This window comes from Poecilia reticulata, linkage group LG7 (assembly GCF_000633615.1).
Source record: "Poecilia reticulata strain Guanapo linkage group LG7, Guppy_female_1.0+MT, whole genome shotgun sequence".
NCBI lineage: Eukaryota > Metazoa > Chordata > Actinopteri > Cyprinodontiformes > Poeciliidae > Poecilia > Poecilia reticulata.
This window is the reverse complement of record NC_024337.1, coordinates 9,710,648-9,728,910: the sequence shown is the minus strand read 5'-3', so window position 1 is coordinate 9,728,910 and position 18,263 is coordinate 9,710,648. Positions and strand designations below refer to the sequence as shown.

General features: G+C 39.3%; 1 protein-coding gene across 2 annotated transcripts in view; it reads right to left on the bottom strand.

Moving 5' to 3' along the window:
• Window positions 1-13,384, bottom strand: part of mtcl2 (microtubule crosslinking factor 2) — a 92,890-nt gene extending 79,506 nt beyond the window's left edge. For both annotated transcript variants that reach the window (XM_017305798.1, XM_017305799.1), the window contains exons 1-3: window positions 12,081-13,384; window positions 4,165-4,266; window positions 3,023-3,145 (exon numbers count right to left, since the gene is read on the bottom strand). In XM_017305798.1, the coding sequence (XP_017161287.1) occupies window positions 3,023-3,145; window positions 4,165-4,266; window positions 12,081-13,031 (1,176 nt within the window). In that variant the 5' untranslated portion in view covers window positions 13,032-13,384. The remainder of the gene's footprint in view (window positions 1-3,022; window positions 3,146-4,164; window positions 4,267-12,080) is intronic.
• Window positions 13,385-18,263: the final 4,879 nt, after the last annotated feature.

Here is an 18,263-nt window from a genome sequence, read left to right as displayed (position 1 = left end):
AAATAAAATGAGGGCGAAGAATTCAGCAAGAGCAAAGAGTTTGCATGTGCACATTTGCCGATTTGTTTGCATTTGCATGTTGGCGAGTCATCAAATCTGGAACCTGAAGCAGCAACAGTGTTTAAGCCACTTACTCTTGTAAAGCAGCTCAGGAACCGTGGAGCAACTTAAGGTCAGCCTGGACTAAGAGCTGCGAAACACTGAGTGGCTCCAACGTACATATTTATTTCCAGGAAGAATGGGGATGTTATCAAGCACAAACACTTATCCAGGTTTCTGCTATTTGCAGACTCCGCCCCCTTCTTAACCTGCAATCCCATTAAATTATTAGTATTTTCTTTAAAATTTCAGCTATTCAGTTTCAATATTGAAATATCATTTTTTACTTATTTCCCAAATGTATCAAAACTGAAAACCACCATCATTTTTAGATCACATCAACAAACAGCGAGTGCCTTATTCAAATTGTACAGTTTCATAAAAATAATATAAATGCTATTGAAAAGTGTCTTAATGCATAAATGGAAATAATATTAAAACTATATTATTGTTTTGTTGGTTTTTACTACTCCTATCAAAAAACCTGCAGGATATTCTTTTTCTTATGAGCGTCATCGTACTTAGAATAAAAAACAATCACAATCAGTTCATCACTACTGATTTTATCCCATGATCATTGTGTACTTGTACACCAGAGAGAGTTACATTTCTTAAAGGTTGGGATTTTTGTTGCCATATTGTTGTAGGTTCCAGATTGAAAAAAAAAAAAGTTCTGATAAGAGGGTGTGCTGCAGACAGATGGCTAGTTTGGCTCTTTTCCACTTAACAGAAAACCCCAAAAGACATTTGCATTTGTGAAATATATTTTAGTTTCTAAATCAGAATTAGTTCACTTTAAGAGCTGGTACACTGATCAACACATGCTCACCTGCTTATTTCATGAAATCCTATATTCTCAATACTATTAAGAGCTTTTCCAAGACAGCTGAGTCACGGTAAGGTCAGAGGGAGAGCATCTGTTTTTGTAAAGATAAAGCTTTTATAAATGATAAAGCTTTTAGAATAAACATGAGCAACAATAAGAGAAGATTAGCAAAGGCTTAATGCACTTCTACACCCACACACACTGAACAGCATGGTGTAACTTGACCGGCCGAGTCTCTGCTGCCAGGGAGCCACAAGCAACCATGTGTTGTGAGAAAGATGCAGAGAGGTCAGCATTCCCTCCCAGAAGACACTTTTTTCCAGTTTCCTGTCTTATATTTGGTAATACAGACAACAGATGCAGAATTTGCTTAAAGCAATAGTTCAGTCATTTTGAAGCAGGGTTTTGTTCAGATGCTTTATATATTCTGTTCTTGGTGTGTGTTTTACACAGGAACATCATCGGTGCTACAGCACCTTCAGCTTTTGTTTTCTGTGTAAATAATCGTCAGTTTCTCTGTAGTTAACCGTTCAGCGCAGACATGACAAGTGCTACCAGCTGCAAGTAAGTTATTAACGATTAGCAGAGTCTCCCTTCAAAAATCCTGACATGCCTCTTAAAATCTCGTCTTCAAAATCTGTCTATGTTGTTTTTATTCACGTCCCCCTTTAAGTACACATTTAAATAGAGCAATCATTAATTTAAAAAAAAATAGGCCGACTCTATTCAGATATCCGTTCCCCATTTTCCATTTTAACTTAAAAACTCCTCGATTTCATTTCCCCTCTATTTTCACCCTCTCCTCCCAATTGGCCGGTTTGAATTTTCAAACTGAGACAGAGTTTTGCCCCCTCCCCTTTCAGACCACAAACACCGGATATTCCCTCGTCTTTTTCCTTCCTGTCCTTCCTCCTTCCAAAAACAACCAGATGGTGAGACAGCAGCTGAGAGACAGACCGCGGCAGCGGGCGGAAACCCTTTAGAACGATACGACGGCCTCACACTCATGCACTCTCTCGCTCTCAGAGTGTATAAACACCTCATTGTGTCCTCCTTGACGTTGAAAATGTCAGAGGAACGTTGGAAATCTAACAAAGAGCAACCACTGCCCAGGGTGAGCTCTAACCCACTCTGTGCTCACTTAGTGTTTACGTTGAAAAGGCTTTTATCAGGAATTCCTGAAGTGACTGGGATGACTGTAGATTATTTGCACATGCTCTGAAGGTCGCTTGCTTTAACCGTATCTGTGTCTGTCTGAAATGAATCTGCTCTGAAAGGTTTCTGGAGGTACTGTGCCACTCATCTCTAACATGAGTTTAGCTCAGAGTCCTGATGAGGCATTTCTACGTTTCTGTGAGCATAACTGAAATAAATGAGAGGAAAGTTGCCCTTAATCCCTGAAGCAAAATCCGGCAACAGTCCAGTGACACCCACACACACGCACATGCACACTTATGATAGCATTATGCTGGTCATATTTCAGAATCTGAAATAAGGATTATCTCCAGGGGGAGAACTTTTATCTCTATTCGGTATACAGCTGAACAACACTCCAAATCCAGAAGCCCATATTCATGAGTGAAGCCATCAAAGAATCGTTGTTCTGTTGGAAAACCCAGCTGGTTCAGTTTTTTAACCATCTCACCCAAACCGTGTGCCTTTGGTGAACAAAATTTACTCAAAAACCACCAAAGATGAAGTTTAAAAAAAAGAAAAAACAGGAAGCTGCAGGAGCCAGTGTCATCATGAAGCAAGTTATATAGAAGTGAGTGCAGAACAACATATTTACACAAAGCTGAAATTCTTGTTTCTGAAAATCATTGCTGCCAAAAAATACAATTAAATGAAACAAGCAAATACTAATTTTTATTGAATAGAGCCAAAATATATAAATGGAATCTTGAATGTTGACATTAAAACAGTAAGTAAATGTCAAAGTTTCAACACCGGCAAATTCTTTGACAGCAGAACCTAGACTAGCAGTTATGAAGCCAGCTAATAAATTTCTGGTAAAATTCAAGCCTCACTGAGATTGCTTTTCTCATTCATTCAAAATCATTTTTTGTTATATAAAATGTTGCTGATTTTAACACTTACTTTTACATCTTGCTCCAACGTCCTTATCAATTCTCCATCCACCTGGCCCGTTTGGGCTACGCGCAGAGAGCGCCGCTCTGCCTTTCTCAGTCGGTACTGCAGGATGCGGCAGGTTTTGTTTGCCTAAAGGGAGAACGATATGACGTCACATGTCTTGTGTCTAAACCGTCCCTGTTCCTGCTGAAGTCAATGCAACACATGACCAGAAAACACTTAGAACAAAGTAGCATTTAATTCCTTTGGAATGGATTAAAATTTAAGAATTGAAACACGAAGCAAAGGTAATAGCTAGAAGATGTGCTACTAGCAAAAATAGCAGCGGAGAGGGACTAGTTGTTAAGAATGTGGCCTGAATCCTGAGCTCATAAAGCCAATACAGAGTTTAACATGAGCCAGTGAAACCATTATGAAGGTACTGTAGGCAAAACAATGCAATTAATTTGCATAGCACATTTTCAGTAGCAGGGCAATTCAAAGTGCTTTACACGATTAGAAGGAAAATATACCGAAAAAAACCAAAACAATGACATTGCAGTGGCAAAGTAAGGGAAAGTGATGGCAGGTTTAAAAACACAAGACAATTGATCATGTTTCAAGTTTTTTTTTGTTTTTTTTTATCAAGAGCAGCTCTAAACAAATGAACGTTTAGGTTTTTTTTAATAAAAGAAATAATTTTTCCGGCAGTTGTGTCCAGATTTTCTTGAACACCCCTGAGTCCAGACTATAACAGTGTCTGTTGTAAACTAAATAAAAATCACTGGACATTGTTATAGCCATCTATAATAGGCAGCTTATTTTGAGCTCAATAACAGTAGTTATTAATGCCACCTCTTGCATTTGGCCATGAGAAAGTAGCCCAAAAAATTCCTCTATAGCTAACATTGCAAGACTTAAGGAAGAAATGTGGAATGGTTACGTGCAAGAACACTCTGGTGCAAGTAGATGTTTAAGTATTGCAAAATTAAAGGCTCAAGCTGCTTTGAATGGAAGCCTGGAGATCATTTTGCTAATCTAACCTCGGACTGGTCTTGCCTAAAAGCATCAAAAGCAGATGACTGATAAACCTTTTGTTGCTTGCCTGCTTTGAAACATGCAGCAGCACTTTCCTTTGTCAACCAAGATCGGCTCTGGCTTGTTCTTACCTGCTCCAGTTGTTGGCGTAGTTCCTGCAGCTGGTAAACATCGTCCTCCATGTACATGTCCCTCATTTCCAGCATCTCAGACCTCAGCTCCTCCATCTCATCCTGGAGACGGTTCAAAAAGAAAAAAAGGGAGGAGTTAAGAACGTAACGCATGTTTTCATTAGAATTCAAGTCATATTCTGATAGTGACATATTTGATGGTAATTTACTCCCCAAAAATGGACCGCAGTTAAAAGGTGAAAACATTATATGGACATAAAGGGAATCCTTCAACATTTATGAAGAGCTATTGAAGCCTCTTATCACCACGCCGAGGCAGATATCATCCCATTGACCTTGTTATCAACATAATCTCTTTGGTCAGCTCGTTGTTGGCCACTTCATCTTCTCTTCATTAGTCTAATAACTGCCTAATAATTACAGACTCGACTGTCTGCTACAGCAGCTGAAAGGGTCATCAGAAGATAGAGTTACATACACAAAAGTTATTGCAAGATGTTCTCACATATTTTAAAGAACGGGCATGTCACTGGGGAGCTCAAAACTTTTAAGATCCCTCTTTAGATTGGTTGCCGATTCTGCTTTGTTGTCTTTCTATTTGGGTGTTTTACTTCCTATGAAGGGTCTGAAATATACCCATATCTGTCTATATCTACCTTATATATCTAAAGCAACAAGAACATACAGGAGCTTTCAGGACAAGAAAAGTGAATCTCACACACACACAAAAAAAAATTAATTCTTGGACACCATGAAGAACGTGACAAAGACATTGCAAAGAGATCCGCTGCACATTTCCTTCACGAATGTTACTATCCACCTCTCATTTTAAGCAAATAGCAATCAATGATACATTTCAACCCAGAAACATGAATTGCATCATCCCTCTGAATTATATTTCGGGGTGCAGCTCTTGAAGCAGCGTGGGTGTGAGTAATGAAATTATCATCCATGGGAAGAGGCTTGATGTGACAGCAGGATGTGTGTGACATAGTAGTGTGACTCCGAGACGAGAAGCGCGTGTTTGCCAAAATCTCCGCATGTAAGCACATGTGTGAGGATGATAGGAAACGGGAATGGGGTGCAGCAGTAGTAGTGGTAGTTGTAGTAGTGCTGACACAATTTTACTATAGTGAATAATGTGGGTCAGCTTCTGCAGAGCTGCTGCTGTAGCAACAACAAGCTCTGGGGATGTGTCGCAACGTGTGCCTGGAATATGGAATGAGTCGAAGCGGGTTCAGCAGTAGGTAGGGTTCGCATGTGTCACTGCAGCAACAAAATACTCGTATGAGTGTGGAACTGCTAACGATTAAAGCTACTGCCTGTACGTTTTTTGAAAATTAATCGGTCTCGATGATAATATAGTTTGTGGCCTATAGGGTGGCGTCTCATGGTCAGCTTTCTATTTTTTGATTTTTATCTGTGAACTCCACCTTCCCTAAAACGAGATGACCTCTGGTGACATCACATAAGGCACAACTGAGCCTTGAGCATATTAATTTATGCTTTCCTTGCTGAGTTTCTTCCTCTTTGATCACATTTTCAATCCAATCCCTTGTTCAAAGGTACTTATATTTAGTTCAGCAGCAGTTAAGCTATCAGCTATATTTGGGAGCAGTGAATGTATTTCAGAAACATTTGGCAAAAACAAAAAACATGGATTTTTAAAGAGGTTTGAATTTATGAAATCCTACAGTTCATCACTTCACCACTGCGCCGTTTTTATTGTTAATGTGTATATTTTTAATAGACAATAAAACACCACAGGGTAATATCTGGGATTATAATGCAGCAGTGTCTTGTAAGCAACCCGGTGTTGATGAAACTCTTGACTTCAGCAGGAAGCAATTTGTTCTCCAAGGACCACAAGTACAAATGTGCAATCCAGGGAGCAGCAATTGCAGGAGGAAAGAGGGGGGAATTGTAGAAAATGAAAAAAGAAAAAGAGGGGAGAAACAAGATAAAAGAAGAAGAAACTGAAAAATATGTGGATTTAAGAAGGCCAGTGCACCAAAGTAAGGATAAATCTCCAAAGATGAAGGTTTAAAAAAAAAAAATCCTAGCTGAAGAGAAATTTGGAAGTGGGTAAAACAAATCCCTCTCTATGCTTCCAGACCAATTGTACATAAAGATGATGAAACATGACAGAGAGGAGGGGAGAAAGTGAGAATATGAAACCAGGGAATCACAAGTTATCGTGGCAAGAGACTTAGAGAGAGAGAGAGCTTGTTCCACTGACCTGCTTTCACAGCTAACTGAGAAAGAAAAGGGAAGATTGTCTCCGTCATGTGAGCACACAGCCAGTCAGGAGAAAAAAATCAACCAATCAGCTGTCATGTTTAAGAGTCAGACACTTTAATATTTGAAATCAAGCTGTAATCACATCTCTTGCTTTTATTTGGTCATGTTAAAGTCTCAGAGTTTAATATTTGTTTTGACAATTATTTAATACACCGACACAAAGAAGCACGCAAGGAAAGATAATGACATAAAAAAGGAATCGTTTGAAAGAGGTGGCATGCATCGTGGTGAGCCCTTTAACTCTGATACCCCTGAATAAAACAAAGTGAAAAAATTTATTTTTTCACTTTGAAATAGATTTTAGCCATTTCAATAGCTAAAAACCCTCAGCTATTGAACAGAGTCCATCTGTGTGTGGTTTCATCTATTTTTAAATGCAGCTGTTCTGTGAAGACCTCTCAGCTTTGTTGCAAACAAACATCTCATAGAGCAGGGTTTACTCCACCAGCAAGTGAAAACAGAGGGGCAATACTGCAAGCCTACAGGAAGATGGCAGACCAGGTAAGAAGGTCATTCCTCAGAGAAGCAGCCAAGGAGCCCATGGTATCTCTGGAGTAGAAATACCACGCTCAGGTTGGATTGGAGAGAAAGGAGAATCATTTTTAAAAGAAAGTCAAATTCAAACTTTTGCCACTTAGGGCCACCTAGCACCCCACCTTGAATACACCATTGCAGCTTTAAAATGTTTCACTTGCAGCATCATGCTGTGGGATATGGAAGACGGTCAGAGTTCATGTGAAATCAGTTGTAGATAAATTCATGGAGAAAAACTGTTGGAGACAGCATAGACTTAAGACGGAGACAGAGGTTCACCTTCCAGGAAGACAACAGTATAAAAAAGGGATTCAATTAGAAGGCTTAGACTAATGTGTTAGCAAGACCCAGTTGAAGTCCAAAGACCAAAATCAAACAGATACTGTCTGTGGCAAGACTTGAACATTGTCATTTTTGCATGCTGGTTTTTTTAATCTGCTGGTGGAAACAAATGCCCCAAAAACCTGAAGCTGCAACTGCAGCATAAGGTGAATGGCTCAGAAAGGTTGAATACAAATGCACACCACACTTTTAAGGGTTTTTTTTGTCTCAACCATGTATCATTTTTCTTCCTCATTTAAATTATTTATATTTTGTTGGAAATATCACATAAATCCCCTCTAAATATTTTGCGGTTTGGTGCTGTAACATGACAAAATGTGAAAAAAGCAATAAACATGAATGCTTGAGCAAGGCTCTGTGTATTTTGAGTTAAAAGTTGATGATTTTTTCTTTTCCATAACATTCTCAGGTTGCAAGAGTATCATTCAGATTTCTTGATATGACGAATGATTCAGTGTCCTGTTAAAAGTATTTGCGACAAGTGATACATGTTTTAAAAATGAGGAAGGCAGGAACCATTTGTCCCATGACAGAGGGACTGAAGATAACTTAGGCAACTCCATGCTGCTGTACACACAATTTATTTTCTCCAGTATGAATGCAAGCAAGTTCTTTATGCTGCTTGCAGGGTAAAAATTTAAATGCAGGAACTGGCAAAACGTCAATGTTATTCTAAGCAAAGTGAAATGTATATTTCGGTGCCAATTTCCAGTTTGCAAGCTAACTTGTCTGAAAATTCATTCTCTAATACTAACCTAAACAGTTTTATTGTACTTAAATTATAAGTAAAATGATTTAAGATCATTAGTAAAGGGTTTCTTTTTTATTTACGTTCTAATGAGTCTGTGTAAGACTGCAGCAGAAGAGCTGCTAACTTAGCTTACTACAAAATGCAACGTAGCCAAAAAAAATAAATAAATGTTTTTTTTGTTGAGGTGGGGAAATATTCAGAACAGCATTTATTAACCTCAAACAAAGCCACTTTCTGTCCTGTTTGCTTAGTACTTGTAGTGGACAAGGAGGTATTTTCTTCAAACAGAGCCAGTCTACCTGTCCTCTGTTAAGCTAGCGTTCATCTGCTGTAGTGTTGAGTTAACCTGTCACAAATTCAGATGTCAGGTTAAAAACCAAGATTTTCTAATCACATTCATGTCAAGATTTACGTTATACATAAGCAATAGATTTATTCAATCAAGTTTAGGATTATGTTCATGATAACCAATGACTCAGGAAACCAAGAAATTGCTCTTTTGTGCCTTTAGCTGTTCAAACAAGAACCCTTGGAGATAAAAATAATCTGACATTTACCCAAAGTCTTTGGGTCAATTCTGGTGCTGCAGTTTCACCACCGCCTACTTCCATTTCTCCATCAACCTGCTCAAACTATTAGACATCGCTGTATTTTTTATTTGAAGTTATGATTTTTTTATAATTTCATAAATAATGCTTTAATTTATACTGACAAACATAACATGCTTCAATCTTTCACATTGTCTGCATGTTCCCTTTGTTAGATCAACTGGTTATCTGTTGTGAAATATGACAGGCTGTGACCCCCTCCTCCCACCAAAAAAACTAAATAAGTGTCATCAACACTGCTGATGCAGTTTATTCCTGTTATATTTTAGTTTTTACCCAAAAGGCATATTTACCCAAAGTAGACAATAAGAATATTTGAGAGTATCCATATAAATCATGTCACAGCAAGTACAAAAAAAATCCTACCTACCAGGAAGTTAAAATAAAATCTCAGTGTCAAACGATGTAATGGTGCAAGCACACTAATTCAAACCCGTTTCCTGTCTGTACTAGGAAACTGATGCTCGTCTTGGATCTGAAACTGTAGTCACAGGATAGACATTTCTCAAAAATTAAGTCAAGGCTGGGGAAATATACTTTTCAAATCAGCGGGATAGCTACGAGTAGCAAAGACATACTGATACAGTAACACGTAAACAGCCCAGAAAGGTTTCTCTTTAACTTCAAGCGGAAGGAAAAACACTTGAAGAGTAGAAACGGAGCCAAATGTGGAGAAACAATGAAACTGTTGTTTGCCTGCCACACACACTGCACTGAGTGTGTTCTAAATGGCAAGGCACTGTAAAGTGTGTAGCAAGTAGTATTTTTAACACGCTGCAGATGTAAAAGATTTTTAAGTTGACTGATATTTATACTAATCACCAACAGCGAAAGAGAGGCAGCACTACAAGCTCAGGCAGTAATACAGAGGCAGAGTCCAGGTCAAACAGTGACAATGAACATCAAATGAGGCTTAAAGGAAAGAAGGTAGTCACGAATAAGATTTAGAATAAGGATTTAGCTCCAGTCTGTTAATCTGACCCTTAAACAGTTTGTTGTTTAGATCTTTGCAGGTGTTCCTCACAGCTGCAACGACAGATTAACTTGACTGCAGGCCCTCCCAGGAGTGTTTGCTGTGGTCTAAAGAGGTAGCTCTGAATCACGATGGCCTATATTCAATCTGCAGTCTGCCAGAGAAAAACGGCACTCAGAGGACGCAAAGAGTAGCTTTAAGTAAGAGAGAAACGCATGAGTGTCATTATGCTTTAGTGTTCCACTTACACAAATAAAAATTGCAAAGAAATGTCTGTTAGAAGGCAAGTAGTCTGTCCAGTACCACATTCAGATAATATGGATCATTTTACTATTATAGCAATGGATGTAAAAGGTGACATCTTTACTTTTTTTTTTTCTAACTTTAATACTAAGACGAGATGAATGTCCTAAGAATTTAATTAACATCTATGCATTGCTAATGAATTTCCATTTGTCCAGCACAAAGAGAGACACTGTGGGAAAAATCTCTACATATGTTGATGAAATCAACTAAAATCGTGATGTAGTGTTATTTTCAAAATGGTCAATTATCTAATCACTTTTCACTGAGGGCTGATTAGGCTGAAACTGAAACCTGGTTTGAGTTTTAAAAAATAAAATAAAAAAATAAAAATGAAGCTAAAACAAACAAAAAAAAAAAAGAATAAGACGCTCCCTTTAGAACTACCTGGGCATAAAGAGCCAGAAACACACAGAGGCAAGTGTTCCTGATCAGTCATCGCTTCCAATCAATCTCTGACAATTACTGGCTTGTCTGGTCAGACGTTGCGAGAGCTTCGGGACATGCTCCCTAATTGATCTTTCCCTTAATCAGTCAATCTCAAGGCAGGCTTGACCAGTAGATTCAATTGTGTTGCTTTTCACTGCTGTCTACAGGCAATCTGTTAGACCTGAAACAGTTTTTTATTTTTTATTTATGTTTTTTAAACTGATAACATCATCAGGCTAGTTCTACCGTAACAATTTCACTTAATATGCTGGATGCTACTCTTCAGCAGTAACAGCAGCGCAGTGTTTGTGTGAAATGGATCAGTTAAATGCAGGTTTCCCAAAGAGATTGTGCCTGAAAGATGGACTATTGGCACTAAACTGTATCGTTTACTGTAAGCCCAAATACTTTAGGCTGTTCTTCCAAGGCTATTGTGTCTAAGGTCTCTAATATGTAACTAAATACAAATCACAATCAAACTTTTCAACCTGCACAAGCTGCCATTCAAATTAATTTTGGCTCCATCAGACCAAAGGATTTTGTTCAAAGATAGAAAGTTTTCAGAGTAGCCTCATAGGTGCCAATAGTGCACCGATTTAAGTCTTTTTTTCTAAACAGAAGGAAAATGCTGATGAGAAAAACTGCAACAACTCGAAGCAATTTTTGTGTTCTCAGAGAGGGAAAAAATCCCAAATGCAAATGACATAAAACCCTGTAATACCAGAACAAACCACCTTCTTGTATCTCTTCCTATGATTGTGTGTTTTTCACTACATGCAGTGTGTTTAGTGCCTCATTCTGAACAGAAGGGCTATTGTTATTTGTCAGTGCAAACAGTCAAAGACATTTGGCTTTAAGGGCCTCTGATTTGCAGAGAGGCAACAGAATGCCTCCTGGGCAGGTTCAGATATCAAAATATGAATCAATGAAGCTCAGGGGGAAAAGCTAACTCCCAGGATGAATGGGAGGCTTACTGTTGGGTTCGATTCATCCTGAAAGTCAAAGCTCAGATCTGGGTTGGATAGTGTTACACGTTGTAGATGCAATTTAGAATTTATAGCTGCTCTGTGTTTTTGCTAGGTGATCGGGATTTCTGAAAATCCAATTTCAGAGTACCAAAAAGAATGCACCATTAATTCGGTCTATTTTGTGCCTGCACAGTCATTGCAATAGAAAAGAGGAGGTTTTGAGAACAGAGGAAAGTAATCGAGTGGCACCAAAATTTGACAAGCTGTATTGTTTCCAGCTAAACCAGTGTATATTATGAAATATGGCCATCACTACCAACAACAAAAACTTGCAATGTAATTCAGTGAAGCAGAATCTGCTTCAAACCCAAGATGCAACTATTCAAATTATTTACATTCCTTCCACTTTAAGAGGTGAAAAGCATATCTGTTTGGTCTTTTGTTAACGTCTAGTCACAACAATCCTTCACAGATTATGCGCAGAGAGGGATTCCCAAAACAATCTTCACATGGGGAAAAAAAACAGAGCTAACCAAAGAAATGTCAGCAGCTTATGGTGCGCCGCATGTAGTGAAAAACAGCAAAACCTATAGTTATTAATTGTAAAATGAGGCGATTTTTAATATTTATGTCTGACAGTGATGCGTGTTAATACGGTCCGTGCGTTTAAGGGAACCACAGGAAAACAGAAGATGAATGTTCCTTACTTTGAGGTAATCATTTTCAGATCTCAGCTCTTCTATTTCCCTGAGGTACTCCTCATGCATGCCATCGGTAAACTCCTCCGTGAGGTCTGAGAACGCCAGGGATGTGCTGGCAGGCACCCTGCTGTCAAACGAGGTGGCCGACCGCTCCTCGCCCGGGGAAATGCTATCCTCCCCGGTCTCCACGCTCAGAAACAGCCGATCCTTTTCATCCTTCTCCGCGGTGGAGCAGGTGTTCTTGGCGGCTGCTCGCTGACCAGCTCTGCTCCCGAGCGGCTTCTCTCCCTCTGCGCCGCGGCTGCTCCTCGACTCGGCGTCGCTGCTCCCAGCATCCGCTGAGAGTTTGTTTTCCTCGGAGGCGCAGTCCGAAAGCTCGGAACTGCTGTCTGTCGGGGAGAGCTTCCCCGCGGCGCACCCAGAGTCTTTGGATAGGTCGTCGGAGCCTGTGCTGGCGTCCGACACCTTCCTCCGGCCGCTGTTGCTTTTTGCCGCTTTGGACGCCGACGTCTTGGACAGCAGCGAAGATTTTCCCACTGTTTTACCACCGCCCCTCTCGGCTTTACCGTCCTTTCCAGCGAGGCTGCCCACAGGGCTGCGCCTGGAAATGCGGCTGCCCAGATGGATAGCTCCGGGCTTGACGCTCAGGGTCGTGCTCCCGATCCCTCCGCGGATTTTTGTGAGCGACCAGCCGGGCACGTCCTTCGGTCTCGCCGGAGACGGTGCCCGGTTTATCTTCTTCTTCTCGCCCGTGCGAGCGGGCTGTGCCGCCGTTTCAGCCCCGGGGTGCTGCTGCGGCTGACCGGGCACCGCGTGCTGCGCCTGGCCGCCGTCCGAGCTCTCCGTCCCGCCTCCGCTTTCCATCTTCTGCCGGAGATGAAGTCTCCGTTCCTTTGGCGAGGCGAAGGAGAGGTGAGTCGGAGAGTTATGGACATCAACCTCCTTTGTTTTTGTCATTCATTCCGTTTAGGACGACACAATGAAAAGCTGAAGTAAACCACCTCCTCTATGCCGAATTAGGGAGGCAGAAGTTGAATAAACAGCCGCAGAGCAACACAAAAGGGAGACCAGTCCTCCTCCTACAATGAGAGCTTGCAGAGCAACAGGACGAAGCGGAGGAAGATGAGCCTTAAAGCTGCAAAAACGCAAAACAAAAACCCCAGTTTGTGAAGCAGATTTTCAAACTACTCCGTTTTGTTGTTGTCCTCTCATTTCTTTAGGATTTCTTTGCGCGGAGAGCACAAACCAACCGGTTCCTGCTTCAGAGCAACTGTGTCTGAGAAGAGGGAAGCAATGTGGTGGCTATGGTCACTATCTCTCTCCCCCTCTCCCCGCCCAGATAATGGGATGCATTGAAAGACGAGGCGAATCGCATTTCTGAAGCTCTGTCGCCACCGTTGTGAGAAGAACACACAAAGCCGGGAAAAAATTTAAATAAAAAATAAATAAATCCATGCGTATTATGGAAAACGAGACATTCGAATGAATTTAGCTATTACACACACACACAAAAACAGCAAAAATTCTTATCCATTGGCACAGCTTGGGTGTTTGAAGGATGTAATAGAAGACATTAACACAGCAAACAGAAAAAATCTAAATCATTTTTGCAGCACACTGTTGTTGCCTGTTAAGATGAGGTTGTAGTCATACAACAAACTTGAGAACCGCTGATTAAAATGCATGTTTGATATGCATTTTTAAAAAATAAGCATATCAAACATCTTTAAGTCACATCTCTAAAGATACACACAAAGTCTTTAGCCTAACATGCTAGTGTTCAGATACAAAGTGGAGAAAGGTTTTTAGATTTCTCTAAAGCTAAAAATCTATGTTTTAAAAAGAAAATAATTTCAATATATATTTTTGGTGTATTTATCTTACTTCTTCCACATACTGATGCAAATTCTCACTCAGGAGCCCGTAAGTCGAGGACAAATTGACTTTTCTTTTTTCTTGAAGAAGTTTCAACTCTCATTCTAAAGGCGTCTTCAGTTCTGACCATCATAAGACGTCATGGGGTTATGAGTTGAGGTCAGAACAATCACATGTATGAGGCCATTGAGGTCACAAATGGGACCATTAGGGCATGCAACTCACTGTCGTCACACTGTTCGCAGCGCAACTTCCGTGTTTTGAAGTTGAAGAACTCTTCTGGATGAAGAAGTACATTTTTCCTTCTACTCGGGCACTTAGGATAATCATTACACTGTTGAAGTTATGAAGAGGTGGGGTAACGTTAGAAACGTTTTTCCACCTTTTGTGTAAGAAAAAGTTTGCATTGATCCTGCTGAAAACAGAAGCCTTTCTTTAGCAAGACAAAAGATCCCTTTGTTTTGCTTTTGAAATCGCCTCATTTGATGTGGTAAGATTTAGGACCTCACAGTGGCCCAAACCTCATTGTGAGACCATGGGGAGGAAACGCGGTAAACCAATCAACAAATGCTTCCACAACGCAACCAGCATATTTCACTAATTGTGGATGAAAAATACCCCGACATGCCTCTCATTGACATAATCTCCCAGTTACAGAGCCCAATAGATCCCAGTTGCTTTTGGGGCATGAGAAACAATAGAAAATCGCTGCGTTTGCAAGACATTTTCAGTGCAGTAATTGGATGGCCATGTAGGTGGGTGAAAACATGAGCTGCATCAGCACCGTCACTGCACTTTATCCAGTCTTCTGAGAATAAGTGATTGGCATCGTGTCACATTTTTTTGGAATGTTTTGCACTTTCAATTTTAGTTACATTTGTACTTTCATTTCGAAATCGTAGGACTAAACCACAAAATGTATTCCCCCAGCTGCAGACTTATCAGACTAAACTAGTCATTATTTGTCCTAGTGAAAAATTACTCACTGCAAAAAGTGTGACTCATGTGGCCTATTTTGAAAAAAAAAAATCTCTACGTTCTTTATTTTTTGCAGCACAGAATTGGAGGTTACCTACATCCTATAAGTCAGTAAGCAGTGCTCTGTAGATACACTGCTTTAATCTGACTGGTTTCCCTCCTATATACAGAACAGAAGTTAAAATCTGTAAAAATGTGTGACCACATAAAAAGCAGCGGCGTTCCCCATGATGTAATACTCGGACCACTGTTGGTTTCATTTTGATTTTTCCCAATGCAGGAAGTATTAAGTATTTTGTTGGCATCCATACAAAATACTTATTACTCATGTTATGAGTAATATTTATTTGCACATGTTGATTAAGCAACACCAATTTGCTAGTTCAGTATTTGTAACTTCATGGAGTCATTTTGGTTCCATCTTGACTCTGGATTCACTTGAAAAAGTCATCTCCTGGTTTTGTCTCTTTCACTAAAGGCCATTTGCTAGGCCATTTGTGTTGTCTGCTTAACTCAAATACATTTTTTTTCTTTCTTTGCACTGAAACTGCTGCTATACATTATTTATTGGAATAGAAAAAGCATCACTGAAGAACTTTCAAATCAGAATGGGTTATGCTCTAACCTTTGTTTTTGTGTGCATTATACAGTATATAACGCAATTAAACTGAATGATTCAGTTTAATTGGTAGGGTACTACTGTCAGGATTCAAACAGCTACTGACATTGAAACTGCATGCTTCAACATAGTTAGATAATCTACTGTACAGTATCATTATTGTGATGAGCTCAGTTTAATGGGCTCTATTACATAACGGGGATTTATGCTGCTGGGTTTTGATCTCAGACAGTCACCACAGAGGGATTGTCTTGTCAAAACATCTATTTTATTTAAGTATCTTTGAGAAAATATATTATGGAACAGTGTTTTATTACAGCTCCCAGCTCAATTGAAATCAGTTAAAAACACCAACACACAATTACACCAAAACTGTTGATGCACAAACAATATTTTTCATAAAGTGCTATAGAGAGAAAATCAGCCAGTTTGGTAGCTCTTATCCAACAAGAGGTGGAAAGTAACATACAAGTACATATAAAAAAAAATGTATATTGCGTAGAAGTGCAATATTTGTTGGCAGCCATTTCAGAAAGTGAAGCAGTCATTTTAAAGAGGTTAATTACACAGAGAATATTATTTCTAGCATTTTTTTGTGTGTGCAGTTTTAATGATTACAACATTCAGTTAAAGAAAACCCAAAATTAATTCCCTCATGTCACAGTAGACCAATCAAAAATAACTATTATTCATCACAAATGTCAGGATTTTGAAAACTAGCTTTAACTCATTATATACATTTATGGACTTAATACTTGTTTGTGTGTCCTCTTGCATAAATTACTGCATCAGTGTACAATGGCATAGGTCAACTACCTCATTGGTTTTGAAATCTCTCATAGTCTTCCTGGCAACAGCCCACAGATTTTCTGAGGTTTAGGTCAGGGGAGTTTGTGGGCCATTGAAGAACAAGAACACTGTGGTCAGTGGTCCAGCTTTAGGTATTTTTGGCAGTGTGGACCGTGCCAAGTCCTGCTGGAAAATAAAATCATCATCTCATGCAGCTTGTCAGCAGAGGGAAGCATGAAACACTCCAGAATTAGACTGTTGCATTGACTGCGGGGTCTGAACATTCAAAAAACACAGGGGACCAACACCAGCAGACGGCATGGTACCCCAAACCATCACTGGATATGGAAACTTCAAACTGGACTTCAAGCACTTTAGATTCTGTGCCTCCACTCTAACAGACTTTACGTTCCAAATGAAATGCAGAATTCACTTTCATCTGAAACATTTCCTCTCTGCTGGTGCATCTTTTCCTACCCGATTCCTCCCCTCCACTCAATTTTGTGCTAATATGCTCAGACACAGAACTTTGAGAACAACCTGCTTTTTCACCTTTTGTGACTTTCCCTTCTTGTCTTCTGTCAAGTCAGCAGTCTTTCCCATGATAGAATCGCTTAAAGGCTCAGGAAACCTTCGCAGGTGTTTTGAGTTAGTTGATTGGGGTGTGGTACCATTGAGTTTCCAATAATTACCATTTTCAAAGTATTCTAACTTTCTGAAACACTAATTCTTGGATTTTCATTATCTGTAGTCTATAATAATCACAATTACTCGAAACAAAATCTTGAATTATATTACGATGTGTGATGAGTTTATATGACGCAGGAGTTTCACTTTCTTACATGACTAACAAGGAACATTGCATTTTGCGTAATATTCAAATGTTTTGAGCTGTTTCTGTGGAGAAAGAGAAAAAAATAGGACAATCATTTACCGCCACCTTGTGTTAAGAAGGAAGAGTTGCAGCAGAGACCACACGTAGTTCTAAGAGGAGCAATCATAAACAAGGAAGAAAACATTTAAGTGATAAGATAAAATTATTCACATGACCACAAGTTATGTAATATTTTGCAGTAACTGTTATGCACAGTATTCAGAGGTGTATTTTTCTTACTAAAAAATGTATATTGACAATAAAAGCAGAGCTGAGTTATGACATGGGTTTTGATTTTGACACTACACATTACAATGTTTTACAAAGTTTGTTGAAGAAAAAGCAAAACAAAAAATGTGACACATTTGTTCATAGTTTGATTTATTACATCACATCACATTTCCTGGCCCTCTTTCAAAATTGCTTTCATTTGTTACTGAAAACAACATTTCTCTATAATCCAGTCAGGATTATCAAATATTATTTGAACACTTTTGTGCAATCATGGAAACAAAACACCTTGAAAATTTGAATAAAAAAAAAAAAAATCAAGAACTCCAATTATGTGATGTCACTGACACTGTGGGTGTGGTGCTTGTTTTTAGGAGGATAGAAAATCCCCTAAAAAATATTTACAGCATAGCAAACGACCTAGAAATAAACTATGTTGTTCTATAAAAAGGTAAAAAGTGTCTGTTTTAAGATGGATGACATGGCTCACTACCCAGGGCGCATTAGCCCTGGGGGAATCCTGCATCCAACTACTTTTCTATTACTTATGATGGGGAGTGAGCGCTCCTCGAGGTTGTGCACAGCATAAGAACTAAACGAATGTTTCTGTTAACTCTGACTAATTAAAAGAACACTTTGATTTACAGAGTTTGATTCGACAGTTCAACAAAAGTTGGAAGTCATTTTGATTAAAATGGTACCTTACCAAGTTCTTTTAAGAATGATTTAAATTGCAATTAATTGTGTACAGGTCATGATGACCATGACCCTTTATTTAGTGGTACGTCAGAAAAATCGCACAAATCCACGTCACTGCATTGTT